The following is a 24485-nucleotide window of genomic DNA, read 5'->3' as shown; positions in this document are numbered from 1 at the left end:
CACCCAGAAATGAAAATGGTCAACTTTTACACATCCTCACATCATTTCTAAACTTGTATGACTTTGTGTGGAACATAGAAAATATTGAAATTATTATTTTTTTCTTTCTCGTCCATCCGTTGGAAATCAATGGTCTCCATTTGTTTGCTTCTTCAAAATATATTTTGTGTTCAACAGGTGGTCGTACAGGTTTGGAATAAAAAAAGTGAGTAAATGACAGAATTTTATTCTTTAGGTGGACCAACCCTTTTAAGGCCCTTTACTGTCTCCATAAAGGTATGAACCTGGCAGCATGGCAATATGGAATACAGCACTTAAGTTTTCTGCTGGACAATCTTGACATGAAATGGACTATGTAATCTCATCAGTATATATCCAGTGAAGGATCTTTATGTTATCAAAGCACAGCTGGCAAACAAACCTTGAGACATATGCAAAAAAGTAAAAATAAATTAGTCTATTCTAATTGCAAAAATATTATAATTCACAGACGAGACAAGGAATTTCATCACAAAAGAAGAATATTTTAATTACAAAGACAACTCTGATTAGTAACCCATAAACCATATCAATCTTCATGTTTCTGTACAATGCTTGCTAAGCAGTTTTAATAATGTATAGAAAATGTAAAAAGAGAAATGTTCAAAATGACATTACTCGATAAAATTTAATGGCAGGAACTCTGAAAAAAATAACAGCATTCCATCAACAAATATTTTCAAGCAATAAATATTTATAAATAGTGTAAATTTACAAGATTAGAAATAACAAAAAACACAAATTAAAGTTTCTTCCTTAGTCTATGTGCAACCCATTTTTCTTTGTGACTTGGCTACCCCCCCCCCCCCACTTAACGTTTTCCTTTAAAAAAAAGACAAAAGTATAAAAAAAAAAAAAAAAAAAAAAAAAATTCACATTACAAGTCTCTCTTTTTTGTTACCTAAAGACAATGTTGAACAAAAAAGCCCAGCTACGGTAGTACTTAAAGGAAATGAGATTGAAAGAAAATCATGTATTAGCTTGTACATGAAGTACAGAAGACGACAAAAGAAAAACCAAAAAAGAGGATTAAAGCAACAGTAAAATAAAAAGGAAGAGTCAGTAGTTTTGAGTGATTTTGCCATTTGTGGTATATACACAAAACCATTTTTCCTCAGCAATTAGTCTATTTGTAGTTTGTGTTTCAAAGAAAAGTGGTGCTGAACAAGCTGAAACAGTCCTGAAGGAGACGATCCCACTTCACTCCAGTGGGCCAGAACTCCATACTTGGCAAGGTTGCATAGACAAACAGCTTAGAACCAGCAGCCTTGTGGGGTTTGCTACAGAAACCAGTGGTGTAGAACTGGGTCAGGTCTCCTGAATATCAGAAAGAGATGTGTTGCGTTCCAGGGTGTTATCCGAAGAACCGTTAATGTTAACGTCAAGTTGAGGAGGAGGAGGGCAGGGGTGGGGCCTGTGGAAACAGCCAGAGGATATTAAGCATGCCCATTTCTTGCCACCTGAGACCATATGAATATGTAAATGAGATCTAGAGAAGGTCAGCGTAAGGGCTTTGAGACTTACTAATGTGAACTGGTCATACACGTGCATGAGGTCCTCTATTCTGTACTGCTCTAAAACCACAAAGTTCTCAAGGTTAGGGCTGCATCTCCGAGCACAGCCCTGGCACTGGACCACGTATGTCTTACGTGAGTTACTCTCACTGGTGACAAACAGCAGATCAAAGACCTCCACCTGCAATAACAAAAACAAACAAACAAAAAAATTCAATAAAGTATATATATATATATATATATATATATATATATATATATATATATATATATATATATATATATATATATATATATATATATATATATATATATATATATATATATATATATATAGAGAGAAAAATTGAAAAATATTAAAATGAACTGAAACATAAACTAATAAAAACCCTTAAAATGTAGTTATGTTTTTGGTAAAACCAGGTTAAGGTTAAAAATGTAAAAATATTTTATTTATAACATGAATTACCTAATGAATAATATTAATTACCTAATGGTAAACAAAGTGTCAAGAAAAACTTGGAACGTTGACTTCGCAAAGCCTTGTATAAAATTTCTAGGACAGAAATTCTAGAATCTAAAAATTTATATATTTCAACATTCAACATCACATGCATATTTCATCCAGGGTCAATGCGATCTCAACATGATGGTTATGATGAGTGGGATGTAGAACAAACACAGAGGTCTTCTCCAACCACTTTTTTTTTATGATGCTTCCAACTGTTTGTGATTAAATGATAAGAATGTTCAAAAATCACTTTAAATAGACATCACATTTGCAAAGTCAAATTTCAAGCCAAATAAATATTTGAAAGATGAGCATATAACTAGAAATATTTTAAATAATACACTTGAATACTTGACATTTTCATGATTTTTCCCATGCATTTAAAGAATTTAATTACTTTTTAATAAAGTTTTTAGGTTTGACAAAGTCCATTTTAAACATTCCCTAATATGTCAATTATAGGGCTGTCCTCGAGTCATTAAATGGTTAAAATAATCATTAGTCATTAAATAGAGTCATTCATTTTGAGCATTAGTAGACTAATCGCACGTTTATTAATAAACTATTTAAATCATTATTATGAGCCTTTAATTGCCTACATAGTCTAATAAGCGCTCAAACACACACAAAGCTTGCCACAGCGCACCGGCAGAAGTAATGATTATGAATATGTCAGTGAAAAACACTTAGGAGACTTCCTTAATATTTTAAGATTTTGATAAACTAGTGCTTTCTTTGTTCTCGGTTGAAGAGATGAAGTCGGCGACACTGACTTGTCATCTCCGCAGTAGTGATGCGCCTCTATGCATGTTTCATACAGATTACATAATCGGAGAATATTTGTTTTCCATTTGAATTGGTTCATTTGAAAGTAGACGTGTCACTTTCTATGGATATATTTTTTATGTCTGTAAGGTAAAGATATAGCCTGCACGGTGTTTCATGCTCAAGTTCACAGACCGAGATGGTAGAAAGCACATCCTGTTTACTTTATTTCACAAAAGCGCGAAATGTTTTTATTGTGAGTGCACACAAATAACAGTCTTTACAGATTCAAAAGATTTACTCTTTACTCTTATCTGTATGACCAAAAATGACCATTATTTTAAGAGCAAGTGAGCACACTGGTGCCTCCATCTGTCCTGCAGCGAGTGTGCTTACTCTTCACACTCCGTACAGACACTGTAAAGTTGCTAATACAGATTTCAGATGATAAGCCATATTTGAGGTCGATGAATGATAGGCGAGTGTTTGGATGTCCTGCCTGGTGTAGGCTACTGTATTACCATAGACTAGCCGTTAACGATCTGTTAGTCACGGACTGTGTGACTTCGCCTGTGGATTTTTTTTCTTCTCTTTTCTGCGACTAATAACATTTTGGTCGACCAAGCCTAGTTATTAATTGACTATTAGGGGGCAGCCCTAGTCAATTATGAAAATGTAAAAAGAGCTTTTTCTAGACCACTGATATGACTGAAGTCTTCAACTCGTGATGATTATGTAATTTCAAAAATATGTACCAAAGCAAACATTTAATTCTCGAGTGTAAAACTATTGTCTATTATTTACAACTCACAGACAATTCAAATCTAAAGAACCTTCGGTGAAGAATACACACCTCACAGATACTACAGTAGTGAGCAGGTTCGTCCTTGGTCCTTCCATGCCAAACTAGTTCTTTTCCAGCAGCTATAAGTGCCTCCCTCAACGTCTGACACTGCTTTAGTGTCCTCAACAAACAATACCTGAGGGGGAGGAACAGACCTTATTAAACACTTTCATTAATCTGCTTGAAATTTCAGTCACGCTAAACTTCATCCTTTTGACCTCTCAAAGAACCGCAATCATAAATGTCGTGAAGTAGACTCACTTGATCATCTCAAAGAGTTTGTGGTCTGACACTTTGATGTTCCTGGCCATGTTCCAAGAGAGGTGAATCATGGGAACGATGGATTTGACACACTGGAGTTTGTTCCACTCATAGCGTTCCACAGCTAACTTGTACTGATGCACTGAGGAAGAACAGATAAGAATGAAACACTCTGAACAGTTAAAGAGATAAACAACATTTTAACTTAAGGTTTAAGGCTTTATCAAATATACTGATATTATGTTTCACTTTTATTATTTTACTTTATAAGACTGCAAAACATCACCTTCTTCAAAACTGATATGCATAACAGTTTAAACCAAGTGAGCTGCCTACCAAGACAGCATTTTGTTGTCGTTTTATTCATGGCCTTTTAAAAACAGCCAGAGACTCAGCGCGCCTTCAAAACAATCCAACAGATGTGCGTAGACCAAAAAAAGTTTCCCAAAGAGTAAAATACTTGAAAAAAGCCCACTCTCAAAAATCAAAAGTCACAAGCGAGATGAAAGCAGTGCAAGCAATTTACTGAAAACAAGGCAAACTCCTCCTTGAACTGCCACCTTAACGTGGTGGAGGGGTTTGAGTACCCGAATGAACCTAGGAGCCATGTTGTCCGGGGCTATATCCCCCTGGTAGGGTCTCCCAAGGCAAACAGGTCCTAGGCGACGGGTCAGACTAAGAGCGGTTCAAAAAGCCCTTTATGATGGACAATATTCAGAGGACCGTGACGTCGCCCGGTATGGCGCAGCCGGGGCCCCACCCTGGAGCCAGGCCCGGGGTTGGGGATCGTATGCGAGCGCCTGGTGGCCGGGCCTCCCCCCATGGGGTCCGGCCGGGCTCAGCCCGAAGGAGCGACGTGGGGCCGCCTTCCCGTGGGCTCACCACCTACAGGAGGGACCGTAAGGGGCCGGTGCAAAGAGGATCGGGCAGCAGTCGAAGGCGGGGGCCTCGACGACCCGATCCCTGGACACAGAAGCTAGCTCTAGGGACGTGGAATGTCACCTCGCTGGCGGGGAAGGAGCCTGAGATTGTGCGTGAGGTTGAGAGGTTCCGACTAGAGATAGTCGGGATCACCTCTACGCACGGCTTGGGCTCTGGAACCACACTCCTCGAGAGAGGATGGACTCTTCACCACTCTGGAGTTGCCCATGGTGAGAGGCGGCGGGCTGGTGTGGGTTTGCTTATAGCCCCCCAGCTCAGCCGCCATGTGTTGGAGTTCACCCCGGTGAACGAGAGGGTCGTTTCCCTGCGCCTACGGGTAGGGGGATCTCCTCAATCCCGCCGTCACGTCTTCCATTGAGGAACCCGAGTGGTGTTCAGTTATTGGACTTCTGTGCTAGTTACAGTTTGTCCATAACGAACACCATGTTCAAGCATAAGGGTGTCCATCAGTGCACGTGGCACCAGGACACCCTAGGCCGTAGGTCGATGATCGACTTTGTGGTCGTTTCATCTGACCTGCGGCCGTATGTCTTGGACACTCGGGTAAAGAGAGGGGCGGAGCTGTCAACTGATCACCACCTGGTGGTGAGTTGGATCCGATGGCGGGGGAGGAAGCTGGACAGACTTGGCAGACCCAAGCGTACTGTGAGGGTCTGCTGGGAACGTTTGGCCGAGTCTCCTGTCAGAGAGATCTTCAACTCCCACCTCCGGCAGAGCTTCGACCGGATCCCGAGGGAGGCTGGAGATATTGAGTCCGAGTGGACCATGTTCTCCACCTCCATTGTCGAAGCGGCCGCTCGGAGCTGTGGTCGTAAGGTCTCCGGTGCCTGTCGAGGCGGCAATCCCCGAACCAGGTGGTGGACACCGGAAGTAAGGGATGCCGTCAAGCTGAAGAAGGAGTCCTATCGGGCCTGGCTGGCTTGTGGGATTCCTGAGGCAGCTGACGGGTACCGACAGGCCAAGCGAACTGCAGCCCGGGTGGTTGTGGGGGCAAAAACTCGGGCCTGGGAGGAGTTCGGTGAGGCCATGGAGAAGGACTATCGGCTGGCCTCGAAGAGATTCTGGCAAACCGTCCGGCGCCTCAGGAGAGGGAAGCAGTGCCCTACCAACGCTGTTTACAGTAGAGGTGGGGAGCTGCTGACCTCGACTGGGGATATCGTTGGACGGTGGAAGGAATACTTTGAGGATCTCCTCAATCCCGCCGTCACGTCTTCCATTGAGGAAGCAGAGGCTGAGGGCTCAGAGGTGGACTCGTCCATCACCCAAGCTGAAGTCACCGAGGTAGTCAAGAAACTCCTCGGTGGCAGGGCACCGGGGTTGGATGAGATCCGCCCTGAGTACCTCAAGTCTATGGATGTTGTGGGGCTGTCTTGGATGACACGCCTCTGCAGCATCGCGTGGCGGTCGGGGACAGTGCCTCTGGGGTGGCAGACCGGGGTGGTGGTCCCTCTTTTTAAGAAGGGGGACCGGAGGGTGTGTTCCAACTACAGGGGGATCACACTTCTCAGCCTCCCTGGGAAAGTCTATGCCAGGGTACTGGAGAGGAGAATACGGCCGATAGCAGAACCTCGGATTCAGGAGGAACAGTGTGGTTTTCGTCCGGGCCGTGGAACACTGGACCAGCTCTATACCCTCTACAGGGTGCTGGAGGGTTCATGGGAGTTTGCCCAACCAGTCCACATGTGTTTTGTGGATTTGGAGAAGGCATTCGACTGTGTCCCTCGCGGCGGCCTGTGGAGGGTGCTCCGGGAGTATGGGGTCCGGGGTCCTTTACTAAGGGCTGTCCGGTCCCTGTATGACCGAAGCAGGAGCTTGGTTCGCATTGCCGGCAGTAAGTCAGACTTGTTCCCGGTGCATGTTGGACTCCGGCAGGGCTGCCCTTTGTCGCCGGTTCTGTTCATAAGTTTTATGGACAGAATTTCTAGGCGCAGCCAGGGGCCGGAGGGTGTCAGGTTTGGTGACCACACGATTTCGTCTCTGCTTTTTGCAGATGACGTTGTCGTGTTGGCTTCATCAAGCCAGGACCTTCAGTAGGCACTGGGACGGTTTGCAGCCGAGTGTGAAGCGGCTGGGATGAGAATCAGCACCTCCAAATCCGAGGCCATGGTCCTCAGTCGGAAAAGGGTGGTTTGCCCACTTCAGGTTGGTGGAGAGTTCCTGCCTCAAGTGGAGGAGTTTAAGTATCTTGGGGTTTTGTTCACGAGTGAGGGAAGGATGGAACGGGAGATTGACAGACGGATCGGTGCATCTTCTGCAGTAATGCGGTCGATGTACCGGTCTGTCGTGGTGAAGAAAGAGCTGAGCCGCAAGGCGAAGCTCTCGATTTACCGGTCAATCTACGTTCCTACTCTCACCTATGGTCATGAGCTTTGGGTCATGACCGAAAGGACAAGATCCCGGATACAGGCGGCTGAAATGAGCTTTCTCCGCAGGGTGGCTGGGCGATCCCTTAGAGATAGGGTGAGAAGCTCGGTCACTCGGGAGGAGCTCAGAGTAGAGCCGCTGCTCCTTCACATTGAGAGGGGTCAGCTGAGGTGGCTCGGGCATCTGTTCCGGATGCCTCCTGGACGCCTTCCCGGGAAGGTGTTCCGGGCGCGTCCCACTGGGAGGAGACCCCGGGGAAGACCTAGGACACGCTGGAGAGACTATGCTGGCCTGGGAACGCCTCGGGACACCGGAAGAGCTGGAGGAAGTGTCTAGGGAGAGAGAAGTCTGGGCATCCCTGCTTAGACTGCTGTCCCCGCGACCCGGCCCCGGATAAGCGGAAGAAGATGGATGGATGGACAAGGCAAACGTTTCGGTCACATGTTGACCATTTTCAATGCCAAGTTAACAATTATTGAGTGTGCGGGCTTTTTTCAAGTATTTTATTCATGGCCTTTTAAAATTAAATGTATGTATCCTTCTTTGATAAAATGGTCTCAAAATACAAAATAATTAAATAATTAACTGGCAGACTCCGGTCCGAATACGGACTGCAAGATGCGTCCATGCAGACCGTGAAGGCTTTTGACAATTAAATAAATGCTAAATGCTAATTTCTAATAAATCAAATATATATGAAGCACATTAAGGTGAGCTCAGTGGAGCCGTTTGGGTGCAGTCGTGCATGCAGTGATGAGAGAGGAGAGCAGCTCGCTGCGTGCAGAAAATTTCAGTGAGTGAAAAACAATGGCATTTTCAAAATTTAGGAAAGTTGACAGGTCCTTAAAAAGTCTTAAAATGGTACAAGAAAGTCTTAATTAGGATTTCAGGAGGGGGACAGAAAGACAACAATTGCGATTTAACTTCAAAAGGCTATTCATTGTATAAATATGAGCGTTGCAAGTTTCAACGTCAGCTGCTGTGCTGCTTTATGTACTGCCGTTCCAAAAGCGCCACCTGCTGGAAGAGAATGATTTTCCATTTTCAATTAGCTCTTCTGCTGTTTTCAAAGACCAATGTGAAAATTAACCTATGTTTTTAAGCAGCAAAAACACAAGAGTTGTAATTGTGAACTGGTGGATCGACAAGATAAAGTAGCCTATTATAAAAATGTAAACAATTAAGACTGTAAAATATATTTATGTTACACTTAATACTTGATAATAATTGTTTAAATTATATGAATTGATTCTTTTGACTCTTAAAGGCTGAAATGTGAAGTTTATCATTTTATAAAACCTTTTGTTTTTGTGAAAACCTGCATCTGAACTGTAAATCATGCTTTTTACAGTCTTTTTTTTTTTTATTTGTGCAGGTCTTGAAAAGGTCTTTAAAAGTCTTGAATTTAAGCTTAAATATCCTGCAGATACCCTGGTCTGGCAAAAACCATCAATTGTTTTTATATATAACTTTCCGGACCTCGGCTGGTGAGGAGAGTTCATTACTGGCCCTCAAGCAATTTTAGTTGAAGACCCCTGGTCTAGAGTGTCCGTACGGTGTGCACCTATTTTCATTTCTAGGCCCTTTTGGCCCCTGGTGGTGCAATATCAGTAATAAGCAATTTGACATATTTACCAGTGAGTGGTCCTACATTCCAGGCAATGTTGTTGCACCAGCCAATAGCCTGAACCCAATGCACAGTGCCTGTATTGAGCCAGACCAGATCACCTGGTCGTTGGATAAAGCGATACACTGGAACATTGGCCTCATACAAGTCCTCTAGATTTGGCCACCATGAGCCCATTAGGTAATTTATATTATTCCTGCATAAAGAATGTTTCAGTCAGTAAGACATAGACTTACAAACATGCTTAAATTCCTATTTTATACTAAACTTACTTTAAAACACAAAATAGGGTGTTTCAGCAGAAGTAAAGTATTTTTGATTGTGCTTACTTTTCACAGAAGTCATTCATGACACCCCAGTACGGCTCAGGAACAGCAAACCATTCACAATCTCCAGGGCCGATGTTAATGTTCACAGAGCAGAAGTTGTTATTTTCTTGATGCCCTGAATGGAAAAAAGAAATAGTTTTTATTAACATTCCGACTTTCAACTCTGTAACGTCTGTATTTGAATAATGTCTCGGTAAAGCACGGTGAGATGTGCATCTGCTTGCATGCCATTAAGCTGACCTGGTGTCCTGCTGCCTGGGACCTTCATATAGAGCTGGACTGTGTTCATGCCGAGAATGGTGTGGCCCACATGACTGAGCAGATTCCCTGCAGACACCACCCGCACGAAGGCAGGCAGCTTACTCAACTCAGCCATCTGCAGCTTCCACCTGCAAGGCCAAAGAGCGATGAGGTCAGATGCAGCGACCTAACATGTCCCCTGTTCCATCATAACTCTAGGAGTCTGTCTGAACACTGCAAGAGGTCTGAAAAGGACCCATTTAACACTCGCAATCCTCTTTTAGACATCAATTAAACTCTCTAGAGCATCTTGATTAAGCACTAAACCACATGAGGCATGCATTAAAGTGATTTTATTATCGTTAAAGGTTATTAAGCACAACGTGAAGTGGAGTGCCTTTTCACCATGGTAAAAAACTCTTCATGAACTCAAGTGGCTTACTTCTTTTATAAAAAGACATTTGACCATTAAAGAAACAAGTGTTTAAAAGATTACAGTTATTTCAGATTCTGCTAGGTGACAATTATCCTAGAATTCATCAAATTGAGCAAGAATTATTGTTAAGACATTTGTTACAAATTATTGTAACTACTTCTATTATAAAAGACAAAAAACAAGTTACAAGAAATAAAAGTGAAATCAACACTTCAGAAAAAGAAAACGGCACTGTAGCTGTTCCACACTTCTTGAAGCTGCAATCATTTTCTACTAAGAAAGATTTCTCATATTTACCAAGAAAAGTAATAAGAAACTTTCTCAATAACAAAATGAGCACATTAGGAAGCTCTCTTCAACACTAACAGTCTACTATCACAGCTAAAATGTTAAATTTTCAAATGTCTAAAAATAGAAAAAGCCTATTTTAACCTTTGTGCTGAAAATCCTTTACCCAATTTAGCGTTACTGGTCAAAAATTACAGGCCTTTTAAAAATTGCTTGTTTTCTTTCAAATAGTCGTGGGCCTCACTGATCTAAGCTTATTCACCTCAGAGTCGGCAAGTTTAGACCAACGTGTTAACAATGACTAGAATTTTTAGGAAAATTAAAATCTAAAGTGGGTCAAAACGACAGGAACAACATGAAGGTTAAACAGTAATAATTTACATTGTTACTGTTTTTGATAGTATTCGGCTTAATTTAATTATCTGGTTGAATGGCAGAGTCTGTACACTGTCATACTGGCCTTACTGATGCTTTATCACAGTTACCCCACCTACAATCCCTGCTAGCCCGAGACTTGAACCCACAACCTTTGGATTACGAGTCCGACTCTCTAACCATTAGGCCACGACTGCCAATTGTGCCTATATCTGCAATTTTACGAACAAATGTTGTGCCTGCAAATGCATTTTTTTCATAAAAAAAGTTGCGACTGAGGAAAATGACAGGATTTTTCTTATAAGCTCCAAATTGCAGGTTCAACGCAGCTTCAAAGGGCACTACACAATCCCAGTCGAGGAATAAGGGTCTTATCTAATGAAACATTCAGCAATTTTCTGAATAAAAAAATATGTTTACACTTTTTTTTTTTTAACCGCTATGAAAAATTATGACCTTTCCAACGTGATTATGTAATGTGTGAAGTTGTGGACGTGCATCGCAGAGCTAGTCCAAGACTAGCATTTGTGATTAAAAAAGTATATAAATGTTTATTTATTTTAGAAAATGTCAGCTCGTTTCACTAGATAAGCCTTTTATTCCTCGGCTGGGATCGTGTAGAGCACTTTGAAGCTGCATCGAAACTGCATTCTGGACCTTCAACCCATTGGCCACCATTAGAGTCCACTATATGGAGAAAAATCCTGGAACATTCTCCTCAAAAACCTTTATTTCTTTTTGACTGAAGAACGAAAGACATTAACATCTTGGATGACATGGGGGTCAAAATTAGAAGTTGAAATTATCAAAAATTTTATTCTGAAGTGAACTAATCCTTTAATGCGCAAGCAGATCCGCAACTTTGTATTCCGCTTGAATGCTTAGAAGGGGAACAAAGCCAGTGAGCACTTACTTTTTCTCATCTGACAAGTCAATGTTGGTCCCAAACTTGATGTGCTTAAAGGGACCTCTTCTTCTGTGGACCACACTGAAACAAAACACAGGCTCCAGTTACAGACTATGGTTCTGTCAAAAGTCTCTAAAACATTTAAGACTTTAATTGAACATGGACTTACTTTTCTGATGGAGCAGATTCTGTGTCTGAGTGGTCTTTCTGCCCTTTCTTTTCATTTTCCTCCTGTTAGATAAAAAAAGTGAAAAAGCAACCATTAGAATCCAAGCACCAATCATGAAGTGTTTCACAGCATCAACAGCATTCAATGTCTGTCTGTATCTCCTAACACAGCTGGCTGAGAGTAAACGCTTCAAGTTTTTGGATTGCTTCAGAAACTGCTAATGCATCTTTGTCAAAAATCTCAGTGAAAAAACAACAACTCCCAAATGGCATGACAGTCACACAAAAACATGCATACACCCAGGGCTTGCAAAATCGCTAGCCCGACGTCCCGGGGCTACTGTGTTTTCCAGTCGGGCTACCAAAATGTATCACTGCCCTGCCCGATGGGCTACCTTAAATACAGGGCTCCCATGCAGTGTTCCCTCTAAGCGGAGCGCGGCCGCGCAGAACAAATAATGTGCCTCGCGTGCACAAAAATGAGTTGGGAAGCCATTTGATTGAATGCCGCCAGTAAAAGGGAAAGAATAGCAATGCTCGGGCAAACCGCTATAGAGCTGATGTCACGACAGAGTTAGAACCGGTTTTATAGAAAGAACGATATGCACCAAATGAGTCGCTGTAGAAACTGAATACTTCAATAGTTGCAGTGCGCTCAACACGAGAGACAACGCAAACACAATGACGTGTGAAATAAAACGTCCTCATGTATTAAAGAAGAGTGGCTTGATTAAGTGCTGGAAATAGCGGAGGATGGGCAAAGAACGGTAACAAAGACATGTACAGTCACACACAAGAGTATTGTACAAACTGTACTTCATAACGATGTTTAGACAGCTATAGAAGAATTCATATGTTCACGTTTTTTTATATTTAACTTACAGATCTCAGCTTAAGTTTTGCTTCAGTTTCTATTCTATCAGTTTAAATAGTTTGTTTTGATAATATATTATGATAGGGCTATATTATAAACCTGATAAATAATTGACCTTGTTTTTGAGTCTTTGACTTGGAGTCTCTTGCTCATCAAGGCTGTATTCATTTCAAAAATACAGAAAAAACTGTGATAAAGTGAAATATTGCAATTTCTAATATTGGTTTCCTATTTTAATACCTATACTTTAAAATAGTATTCCTGTGATCAAAGCTGAATTTTCAGCATCATTACTCTTCAGAGTCACATGATCCTTCAGAAATCATTCTAATATGTTGATTTATTATCAGTGTTGAAACTGTTGTGCTGCTTAATATTTTTTTGTAACCTGTTACTTTTTTCTTTGATTAATAAAAAGTTTAGAAGAACAGCATTTATTCAAAATATAAATATTTTCTTACAATATAAAAGTCTTTGCTATCAATTTTATCCATTTAACACATCCTTGCTGAATAAAGTTAATTTAACTTTCTTTAAACTTTTTTGAAGTATCTTTAAAAAAGAAAAAAAAATTCTGACCCCAAACTTTTGAATAGTTTATATTGTAACTCACAATCTCTATTTTGACTAAACACTGTTCTTTTTAACTTTTTATTTAAAAAAATAAATAAATAAATAAAAAAAAAAAAAAAAAAATCACAGGTCCCAAAAAATACAGTATAAAAAAATAAAAAAGCAGTACAACTCTTTCCAACACTGATTAAAAATCAGCATATTAGAATCATTTCTAAAGGATCATGTGACACTAAAATTTTATTTATTCCTGTGAAGCAAAGCAGTATTTTCAAAGTATATTAAAATAGAAAACATTTTTCAAATTGCAATAATATTTCACAATATTATTTTGTGAAATAATATTCAGTATTTTTTATCAAATAGATACAGCCTTGATGAGCATAAGAAACTTCTTTAAAAAACTTTATTGATCCAAACTTTTGAACAGCAGTGTATTGTACAGTAAAAATGTTTTCTCAGGTAACCTAAAATGTTCATCATTTAGTTACATCAATCAGTATTTAGTTACATCAAGGGTCAAATCAAATATAAATAGCACATTGAAGTTCAAAGTTACACACTTTTTTGTGTGCATGCTGTACAGGTCTGGTATAAAGAATGCTTTTGCTCAGGTGCCCGAAATGTCCGCCCAATAGAGAAAAGTTTTGCTCAGCAAGAAAAACAATTAGAGGGAACATTGCTCCCACGGGTCCTTAAATTTGATACAACTAAATTGAAGAGTTTAAGGTTTTTAAATGCGTTAAAATGGTATAAGAAATAATTTTTCAAATTGCCTTAGATTAAGAATTCTGCAAATACCTTGTAAATAGTCAAATAAAACTCTTTCCTTGATATTCGTTGATATTTGTGTATTGAAAATGTTTTTGATTGACATTTATGGTCTTTATTTTATTTGGGCTAGTTAAATTATTTTCGGGCTACCAAAATCTAAAGAGCACCTGCCCGAAGGGCTACCAGGGATTTAGAAATTTTGCGACCCCTGCTTACACCCGAATGCTTGGCATGAGGAGGAAATGTACTGAGCCAATGGACAATCAAGAGTTGAAAATTGTGGCAATTATTTTTAAGTAGAGAGTTGAATTTTTTTTGTTCCAAACAAAATATCCACATTAAACTGAATCCACTAATAAAATATTAAGCTAATCTCCCGACATCTTGGGATTGCATGTTTTTCCTTAATGTGGGAATTATGACGACTCACCCGCAACGATTCCTGGAAAGACGAGGCCTGGTACTGAGCGTATCTGGCGATGGTGGTGTGAGACCGGCTGCTTTCAAAACGCCACATCTTTCTGCTTCCCGTCACATCCCAGTTCTCATCAGTGGGCTGAGATAACTGAGTCCTCACCTCCACCAGGTGCTCTGGGTTGGCCTCCACCAGAGTCTTGGTAGAGAACAATCCTAGATCTGACATGAAGAGAAAGACACCAAAATGTCAACTGATGAAAACAAAGCGTGAAAACAGAAATAAATATTAATTAAATATCTAATTATTAACTACAATAATAATCATTTCAAAAGGTGATTACTTTTTTTGCATGTTTAAGGTATGGTTTTGGAGAGAATGTTTTTATAAAAAAAAATTAATTGGCAAAAAAAAAAAAGTGCTGGAATCCAAGCCACACCTGCATATAAACCTTCATTACACTGAAGAATGCAACCAAACTGCCACAACCATTTATACAACTCGAACATGAATATGAGGTTAACATATCAAACCCTTACACAAAGATTGAGGCCATATGTAGAAAAATATGGACAAACAACACTTTATTTTTGCCATTTGACATCACAGGCAGTATACACATTTTGTCCAAATGGCCCAAATTTCCCAAATAGCAACTTGCCAGACAGTAATGATGAAATATATATATATATATATATATATATATATATATAATATATCTAACATTGATAGTCCATGACAACACAATAACAAGCATACAATATCAGTCAGAATCAAAATTAAAAATTTTAATGTCAATTTCCCCTAAAATACTTCTACTTTCTGTAGAAAGGTGACCATTAGAGCCCATTTGAAAGCAAAAGTATATATTCTATCATGTCATTTATGAGGTTTGAAGAGCAGGTACATAAAAACTCCATTTAAGAAGAACCCTGCTGGAGTTTTTTTTTTGTGGTGGGGATGCTCCCATGTAATGCCACTTTCAACATGCAGATGGTGCTGTTGTCATTTATACCCAAGTCATCCTGAAACGTGTGCCAAAACTCACTTTTTGCTATTTAAATGTCTCCTGACCGATTGCTAATATGCAACAAAACCCATAAAAGGGTAAATCAAAATAATACAGACCACAGATCATCGCTCATACATACACAGTGCTTTGGCAAGCACTCAAATGCGCACAAGCGCCCAGAAACGCACTCTCACCTAGCTTGAGTGCTCCAGCCAGGCCACGGATCACTGTAACGGGGTTGGATGTGTTTGTGCAGAACTGGTGTAGCGGCGGAAAGAAAGCATCCCTCTTGTTCTCCAACTGCCAAGGATTAAAAAAAAAAGAAAAAAGGTTTATTTGACTGAAGAAACTAAAAGCTTGGAATTAAAAATAAATAAATGTGCAAGCATAAATTAAGGTCAAACAAAATTGACTTCTTTTCCATGGCAACAAATGTCTTTAATCGGTGCAACTGGAACTTTGTGCCTTGTATTTTGACTTGTAAATAGTATGACGGCAGTAATACTAGAAAGAGTAGATAAAGAGCAACCAGGCTGCACTGTGTAAGATGATGGATGTTTTACTCACATAAATACTAGGGGTGGGAGGATTGAGCTTGTCCTTTGGCAGAGGAGGGAAGGGTGCAGGTGGTAACCGTGGAGGGGGACACTTGTCCAGCAAGATGCTGTTACTGGACAAACCATTCTTCATCAGGTTTCTGCAAAATAATTTTCATGAAATATTCATTAGCACGTCCAAATGGCTGTTTGTAACATTAGAATAGAATAGAATACAATACAATTTATTTGATCAAAAACTCATTTTAATTGACTGCATGCTACGGTGAAGACTGTCATCTCTGATGTATTCTCATCAGCATGACAGGGACATTGAGGGTCAGTACATGTGCCGTTGCTTTCTAGACACAGGTGGAGCCATAAGCCAGATCACTAGAGACGGAGAGACATACTGGCAATGCCCTTCCCCATCAAAACAAAACAAACAGTGCAATGAAACTGTAAGCACTGAAGAAATGTCCCACATTAAACAACACGGCAGAGGGTCAAAAGTTCAGTAACTAAAATTTCTCTAAATAATTACAGCTGTGAGGCTGAAGCGTAGTCATGCAGGCTTTTGTTTGGAAGCAGAACCTTGCTGATTGTGAAAACTGACAACTTGGACACTGCCTGACATTTTCTGCAGCTTAGTCTCTGTGTTGTTGGGTAGTGTGGCACTTTCGCTGTCATTTTTAATGATGCAATAGCTTTTTTTTAACATGCTGCGGCATAAAATATTTTGCAAGCAGGGATTTATCCGTTTTGCTTACTACTAGGCACTAGATGGGTTAACAAATGCATATGAAATTAGCACTCCAATACACACACAAAAAAATCTGTGCATATGAAATCAGCACTCCAATTAAAAAAAAATAAAAATAAATAAACCTGTGCATATACTGCTGTTTAAAAGTTTAGGATCTCCAAGTTTTTTTCGGGCTCTTAAGGCTACATTTACTTGATCAAAAATAAAATAAATGCATTAATATTGTAAAATACTGTTGTTTTAAATGTAGTGTCACAAAACATTTCTAATAATTACCAATTTTGAAAACTTGCACTGCATAATATTTTTGTGGAAACCTTGATACATTTTTTCTCCAAGATTCTTTGAATAGAAAGTTCAAAAGAACGTTCAAATAGAAACGTTTGCAATATTATAAATGTCTTTACTGTTACTTTTGCTCAATTTAGTGCGTCCTCACTGAATACATTTTTGCAAACCAAAAAACATACTGACCCCAAACTTTTAAACAGTAGTGTACATATAACTATATTGACAGTGTATTGAAAGCAATCAAAGACCATCTTGAAGAGAACCACACACAGCTGTATATTTTACATACACATCCCTAACATAATTAGAAGACACATCCCCATGACGTTTCCCCATCAATGCTTGTACAATGACAAAATATATATAACACTAATCAACAAGTATTTAGCTTCCAATAATCAACAAGTAACTACCTTCCAAATAATTAACAGCTCAACAGCTCACCCCTGCAAAACATTTTCTAGCACAAATCAAAACAATACATCAAATCATCAGCCTAAACCATTTTACAGCAGATTGAAACCAAATCAACTAGGATGGATTTGTATTATAACCGAAAAGGTGATAATATGGTCTAGCTACGTAATCTATATGCACACACAAAAAAAAGCTTATAATCCTGTTAAGGTAGCTTGGTATAACCCAACCAAAAAAAACAGCACAAAACCCATCAAGAAATCTGTTTGGAATTTTGCACAACTAGGCCCAAATGCATACAAGAATGAGTAACTCACCTGCATGCTTTGAGCACATCACTGGAGCTGGGGTAGATGGAGACAGAAGACCAGGGGGCGAAAGAGGGAGGCTTGGGTTTATGACAAATCAGTGGAGATGCCACCTTCAAGGGGCTCTGAGAGTCCTCCAGGCCTTTGCCATTGAGCGTAGGGCTGTTAAGGCTGTTAACACTGTTCTGAGTGCTGTGATGGTCTGCTGATTTGGGTGAGGATGTAGCCGTGGACATGGCAGAACATGGGGAGGAGGCCACCGAGTTCTCCTGCGCCTTAAGCCCCTGGTGCAAACTCGAGTGAACGTTGTTAACCTTTGTGTCGGCAGCCGTCAACCCACTGCCATTACTATTATTACTATCATTGGCTTTTCCAATCAAGGCAGAGAGCTGAGGATTGTCTGAACTAAGTACACCTGGTGAGCAGGGTTTCGCTCCAGCAGCGTCTGCCTGGCCCTGATGGACGTGATTAGGCAGTCCTTCTGCAGTGGCAGTGCTGTTAGGCGTCCCTGCGGAATGCCCGTTTCCTGAAGGCTTGCTCTCTTTGGTGTGCACCGTGTCTTTCTGTCCACCTGAGGTAGCAGAGTGAGGGGAGCTAGGGGAGGGGAGGTGATTGTGACTGGCCTCCTGCGCTAACGTGTCGCTGGCTGTGGCCGAACATCCGACCTGATTTGGAACGCCAGTGCCGGCTGCCGGGGTAGGCTGGGACGTCCCAGCGGAAGAGAAAGGCTGCTTGCCATTGGGACCTGCTGAATATGAACCTGGACTCTTCTGAAGCCCCTGCAATAAAGATAAAGTGCAAGGAATGCAGGGTTAAGCAGTGAAATTGTTATTCTTTCATCCTAACTTAAAGCTGCAGTCCGTAACTTTTTTTGGTTAAAAATGATCTGAAATCAATATTTGAGCAACCACGTAGTGTTCAAAACTATCGCCTTACTTTAGCCCGATTCACAACAGTTAGCATATAATGTTTTCAAATTTGAGTGGTACAGGTAGGTTTTCATGGGAAATTCGAACATGGCACTGCATCATTACGTCACGTCTGTAAACATAGAAGTTGTCCCGGCTACTAGGCTACCGCATGTGAGGATGCTGCAGGTGGCGGATTGTTTATAGCCTTTTCTCACAGCAGCTAGAATAATTAAATGAATCATTTTGATGGCGGATTGTAATCCAGAGAGGATTGTGTGTTTATGAAACACGTTAATAATTTAAAACTGGAATATAATTTAATTTAAATTAAAAAAAAAAAACACTAGCTTTTCTAATCTTTTTATATTTTATCTATTTGTTTTCTTTTTATATATTATACAATTAACAAAAGCAAAACACTAGTTTGCTCTATTCTTTTTCTATAATTTTTTTAATTTTTTTAAACTTGCTACGTATAATGCATTAAGCTAATTTAAGAGACTTGTTGTAGCACTTGCATATTATTGCTCTTTTGTTGATTTTGATTGCTTCCATTGTCTTCATTTGTTTGTCGCTTCGGATAAAAGCATCTGCTAAATGACTAAATGTGCTTCTGATTACAGATAGCCCTATTACACAAGATTTGTATTTATATAGATAGATCTATCTATCTATATCTATCTATCTATCTATCGGATGGACGAAATAAAAAAATCTATCATTTCATATTATGCTCTATCGTTTGTTTCGTGGTGTCGCAAAATACATTGTTTACGGTAATACATTTTCATCATTTTGATGACTGCAATCTTACACGCCACCACAGGCGTGAAGTGGAGACAGAAGGTGGCTCCGAGCAGGAGAAAGTCCAGCCAGGACAAAATGATCGAGGAGCTCGTTTCTAAACGAGGGACTACGTCTGTAGCATGGACACAGCATGGATGTTTTGAAGCACTGTTTTAAAACAACCGATTTTAAGCCGTTGAAACACAAACAACAAAGCTATATGCGTGCGCCGTCTTGGTTTCTGTGAGAGGAGCGTGCATTTTTTGCCACTTTATTGGCTTTGAACATTACAAACCCTTATATGCGTCATAATCCCCATCTTTGCAAGTATCCTCATAAACACAGTAATTTAGGTCTTAAAGAGAGAGAGAGTAAACAGCTGAAAAAAGATCCAAAGTATCAAAGATTTTAATAAGCCTATCATAAAAACCTTTTTAAAAGAAAAAAATAACTAAATCGTGATATCGTTATCGTGAAATAAAATTACTTACCTCAGAAAAGATTTTTATTTCTTCATTTTATTTTTCCTAAGAGGTGGTGGGGAGAAGTTAGCGCTTTGTAATTTCAACAGATGTATAGGTGTGGTCGCGAGAGTGATTCGAAAGCACGCGGAGCGTCTGCTCTCTGTAGCTCTCGCGGTGCTGCATTAGATGACGTCATATACGGTTAAAGCCGGAGCAAGAAGCAAAACCATGACGGAGGCAGAGGATCAAACCTCTCCCAGAATTCGTTCTGCATCTTCACGTTTTGAATCCAAAGTGGAAACACTTTGGATTTCACACACTGCCGGGAAGACATGACTAAAACGGTATGCAAAGTAACATAGCATTTTATTTTATTTCAGAAAGGACTTTTTCTGCTCATTTTGTTGAACATTTGACTACCATATTAATGTGCAAGTTCAGGGTTTTGGTACTTTAAAGTTTCATGGTTGAAGGTACTTTAAATATCCACTGTGAATGTGTATGATCCTGAAATAAAAGTTTAGAAAAATGTGATGCGTTGTTTTTGTTAATATGACTCATCATATACAGTCTCTTTTAAGGGTATAATCAACTATTTTCCATTGTCTAGTCTTTAAACAAAAATCACAATAAATTGAAATATCGAATCACAATAGTGACTGCTAAGATGTGTTTTTTTTTTTATTGAGACTTATACCCCCGGTTTCACAGACAAGGCTTAAACCTAGTCCTAGACTAAAATGTAAATCTGAGCTGTTTCAACTGAAAGAAATTTGCACTGACTGATCTTAAAACATGTCAGTGTCTTTGTTTTGTCTTAAGATGCACACCAGTAATGTTTTTTTCTAAGGCATGTTTATAAACATTACTTAAATGTCCTAATTGAACTATGGCCTAATCCTGGTTTAGGCTAAGCCCTGTCTATGAAACTGGGCCATAGTCTTATATTAAGTGTATCATTCAACTTTTTCCACATGGTCTAAAGTTGAAAACAAAAAACAAAATCGCAATACTGGTAAAATCGAAATTCTTAAAAAAAATATATATATATATAAAAATTCCCAATACAGAACGTATCGGCACCCAAGTATCGTGATAGTATCGAATCGGGAGGTAGGTGTATCGTCCCATCCTGATCATACATAACATGATAATTATGATCTTATCATATTGGCCAGGACATTTAATCTCACCTGAGTGGAGTTGATGTGTTGGCTTTTCCACGGTTCATCATCCATGCTGCTGCTGGTGGGGGTTGTGCAGTTATGAGGTAGTGCGTTTTGCCGCAAGTAAGGCACGTTTCCGTTGCTCCCCGATCCTGGGGGATGATTATTACCCACAGAGACGGCACCTGTGTTACCCAGGGTTCCAGCCGTGCATGGGGCGGGGCTTGCAGGGACAGGTCCGTTGGTTATTGGCTGAGCAGCGCATCGTGAGTGGGCAGAGGGTGTGCGGGAAAGAGCGATGTGTGGATGGTGAGAGGAGGATGTGGAATTAGAGTTCACAGGCAGTGAGGGGTCGGCTGTAGGACCGTTGGACACACTGGGTCGTATCTGACTCATAGCATTCAGCCTCATCTGTTGGGGAAAACAAGACCATCGGTATCAAAAACTCAGTAAGTTAATTTAGGCTACCTCTGGCCTGTCTAAAAGTTTGCAGTCTGTTATGCACAACTATACATGACACATACCTGCTGATTCTGTTGCATTAGACTGAGCTGCTTTTCCAACTGTTCCAGCATCTGCAGCTGCACTGGCTTCAGATTAGACCTGTTGGTCCGTAACTGTTCCAGAAGCTGAGTTAAAAAAAAAAAAAAAAAAAATACATCACAAAACCAGAATAGCAGAATAGTTTGCTTTGCACCAACTCCAGTACAATATCTGGATAAAAATGCACTACTAGTCAAAAGTTCAAATTAAGATTTTCTTTTTAAGTTTTTGAAAGAATTCTCTCAGGCTCACCAAGGCTGCTTGTATGCAATCAAAAATACAGTAAAAACCGTAATATTGTGAAATACTATTGCAATTTAAAACAATGGTTATCTGTTGTCATATATTTTAAAAAACTATTTATTTCTATGATAACACAGCTGATTTTCAGCAGCCATTACTTCAGCCTTCAGTGTCACATGATCTTTGACGTTCTAAAAGAACAGCATTTATTTGAAATATAAATATTTTGTAACAAATTCCTATACTGTGACTTCTGATGATTTTAATGCATCGCAAATTAATTTTAATCTAGAAATGGTAGTGTATCACAGTTTCAAAAAAGCAAATACCGTTTTCATCATTGATAATAGCAAACACTTCTATTTCCACACCTATAGCAAATAATTCACATATTAGAATTATTTCTGAAAATCATTAGACACTGACAAATGGCATAATGACTGCTGAAAATTCAGCTGTCATCACAGGAATAAATAATGTTTTAAAATATATAAAATAGAAAATGAATTTTTAATTATAATATTTCACAATATTAGTGTTTTTATCATACTTTTTGGTCAAATAAATGCAGCCTTGGTAAAACTGAGAAACTTATTTCAAAAACAAAAGGAAAAAGTTGCCTGTTAGTGTACATAAATCATTAATATTCAACAATTTACAGATGTGGAAACCACCATAAAAATTGAATCTACCAACCTGAAGCTTCTGTGGGGTTAAACTCCAGTTGGGGACTTGATGATGACCTGGATCATTTTCCCAGGAATCTGGTGAATTCTGATGGGGAGATGAGAAACCAGTAAATAAAACAAACATTGCTTGATAGTTGTAACAGATTAAACAAACTAAAATGCTGTCCTTCAGTACCCTGGTTGGACTTGCGGTCCTCTTCCTTTTGGCTGCGCTGGACTGGTCATCAGTCTGGCCAGAGACCATATGAAGGGGAAGAGACTGGCCTGGGATTTGGGACTGGGCTTCATTGCTCTGATGAGCTTTGCAGGTGGTCTGCTATTGGCAACAAATACAAAATTGCAGCTAGGACAGTTGCATGAACATTTCACTAAAGTAACCAAAAGTGCATTTATGCACCACTGATTGACAAAATCAATACTGACGTTTCAGTGTCAAACTGCTCCCTTACACAATAAGCAAAAGGATTATGTTTATGCCAACTTTCTTGCTCTTAATTTTATCAATTAAATATATGAAAAATATATAATAATTTGCAGATTTAAATGGTTCCCCAAAATTAGTGACCAATATGTTGAAACAAAGGATGATGTGTGCTGATGAGTGCTATGGTCTAATGAACTAGAGGAAATAACTTTAAACCTTAGCAGTTTAAGATTATTCTCCAGAATCAATGTTAACAACAACATTGTTCTGTATGACTGGAAATTAAGGACCATTTAGTGGCACTTAATCATGAAGTCAGGCCTTACCACACACTTTGATGTTTCGTTAAAGGAATGTCACAAGTTCAATACAGGCTAAGCTCATTCGACAGCATTTGTTATACAAGAATCTGTGGTTATGGGGCTTCTGCTGATTCAAAACAACATGCGGATATACTGCAAGATTTTATGTTTTTAAGAGAAGTCTCTTTTGCTCACCAAGGTGTCATTTATTTGACCAAAAATACAGTAAAAACAGTATAACTGTAAAATTGTTATAATATAAAAAAAAGTTTTTCATTATATTATAAAATCCAATAACTTCATTTCAGTTTCACATAATCCTTCATAAATCATTCTAATAAGCTGATATAGTGGCTCAAGAAACATTTTTGAATATAAACGCTGACAGTTGTGCTATTTAATATTCTTTTGGAAACTGTGATAATTTTTTTTCTCCAGGACTCTGATAAATTTTTAAATAAATTAATTAATTAGTGACCCCAAACTTTTTATGATAGTATGCATGTATAATATGGTGTTGTCAAAAGTACCGACTTCAGTACCAGTCAAGATTCAAGAGATTCAGTCGGTACTGTAATTTTAAAAACGTCAATTTCCCGCTAACGTTTGAGCACTGTTGAGCTGATTCTTAAACACTGCTGATTGGCCAATGTGTTCACGCACTCAACAGATATGACTTTGATTAGCTACAATGACCAATCAACATTTTGCATTGCATGCATTTTAAATGTTTATTTCCTGACTCAGTTTACTTTCATTGTACAGTAAATACTTTATTGTAACTAACATTTACTTAAAAAAATAAATAAAATAAAGGGTCAAGTTCAAATTGTTTTCTGTAGTAAACCACAATGCCAGCAATAGCATCAAGCTCAACCTGTACTGAACCCAAAACATTTCTTTAAAGTCACAATGTCCAAGCTACCACTACCAAATCATTTTTTAGAGTCTTAACCATCAGATGGTGTAAGAGTTTCTACTGGCTTGTCTAGCTGATCTGTTCTCACCTGTTGTGTTGTGTTGAGCGCTCCCTGTCTGGAGGTGAGCTCTGCTGGGATTGGTAGGCTCCATGCCTCCTCAATACTAGGGAGCATTTTACTTTTACTTGGTAAACTACCTTGCTGAAGATTACACAACTCAGCCTAGAAAAAGATTGCGCAGAAAACATGTTCAGTGCCGGATTCAGCTAAGCTTGAGTCAATGCAATGGTGGTATGCATCAAGTCACAGATGAAAATGACACTCATATCATCCTCAGTGTATAGTATGTCAGACAAGGGGACGTGATTCAACTCAAACAGGAAGGAACTCAAAAACGAACAATGTTTACAATCATCCCAAAAGAAAAACACAATGATAGGCACATTAAAATGAAACATGTA

At 39.3% G+C, this 24485-nt stretch overlaps 1 protein-coding gene across 3 annotated transcripts in view; it reads right to left on the bottom strand.

Annotated features, from left to right (window-relative positions):
* Window positions 1–110: 110 nt before the first annotated feature.
* kdm6a (lysine (K)-specific demethylase 6A) overlaps window positions 111–24485 on the bottom strand; it is a gene marked incomplete at its 3' end in the record, with an annotated part of 60800 nt that continues 36425 nt past the window's right edge. For 2 of the 3 annotated variants that reach the window (XM_079427475.1, XM_079427476.1), the window contains 18 exons: window positions 24112–24246; window positions 22554–22694; window positions 22386–22463; window positions 21428–21532; window positions 20931–21314; window positions 17586–18355; window positions 15826–15955; window positions 15453–15558; window positions 14262–14467; window positions 11612–11673; window positions 11449–11523; window positions 9437–9585; window positions 9197–9311; window positions 8876–9063; window positions 3935–4076; window positions 3683–3809; window positions 1564–1734; window positions 111–1453 (listed from right to left, as the gene is read on the bottom strand). In XM_079427475.1, coding sequence (XP_079283601.1) covers window positions 1421–1453; window positions 1564–1734; window positions 3683–3809; window positions 3935–4076; window positions 8876–9063; window positions 9197–9311; window positions 9437–9585; window positions 11449–11523; window positions 11612–11673; window positions 14262–14467; window positions 15453–15558; window positions 15826–15955; window positions 17586–18355; window positions 20931–21314; window positions 21428–21532; window positions 22386–22463; window positions 22554–22694; window positions 24112–24246 — 3117 coding nt within the window. Of the gene's footprint in view, window positions 1454–1563; window positions 1735–3682; window positions 3810–3930; window positions 4077–8875; window positions 9064–9196; window positions 9312–9436; window positions 9586–11448; window positions 11524–11611; window positions 11674–14261; window positions 14468–15452; window positions 15559–15825; window positions 15956–17585; window positions 18356–20930; window positions 21315–21427; window positions 21533–22385; window positions 22464–22553; window positions 22695–24111; window positions 24247–24485 lie in introns of those variants that run through there. The other variant, XM_079427477.1, reaches the window with a different exon arrangement.

The sequence above is a fragment of the Barbus barbus genome (assembly GCF_936440315.1).
Source record: "Barbus barbus genome assembly, chromosome: 10".
Taxonomy (NCBI): domain Eukaryota; kingdom Metazoa; phylum Chordata; class Actinopteri; order Cypriniformes; family Cyprinidae; genus Barbus; species Barbus barbus.
The sequence above is the reverse complement of the archived record's forward strand: the minus strand, read 5'-3'. Positions and strand labels throughout refer to the sequence as shown.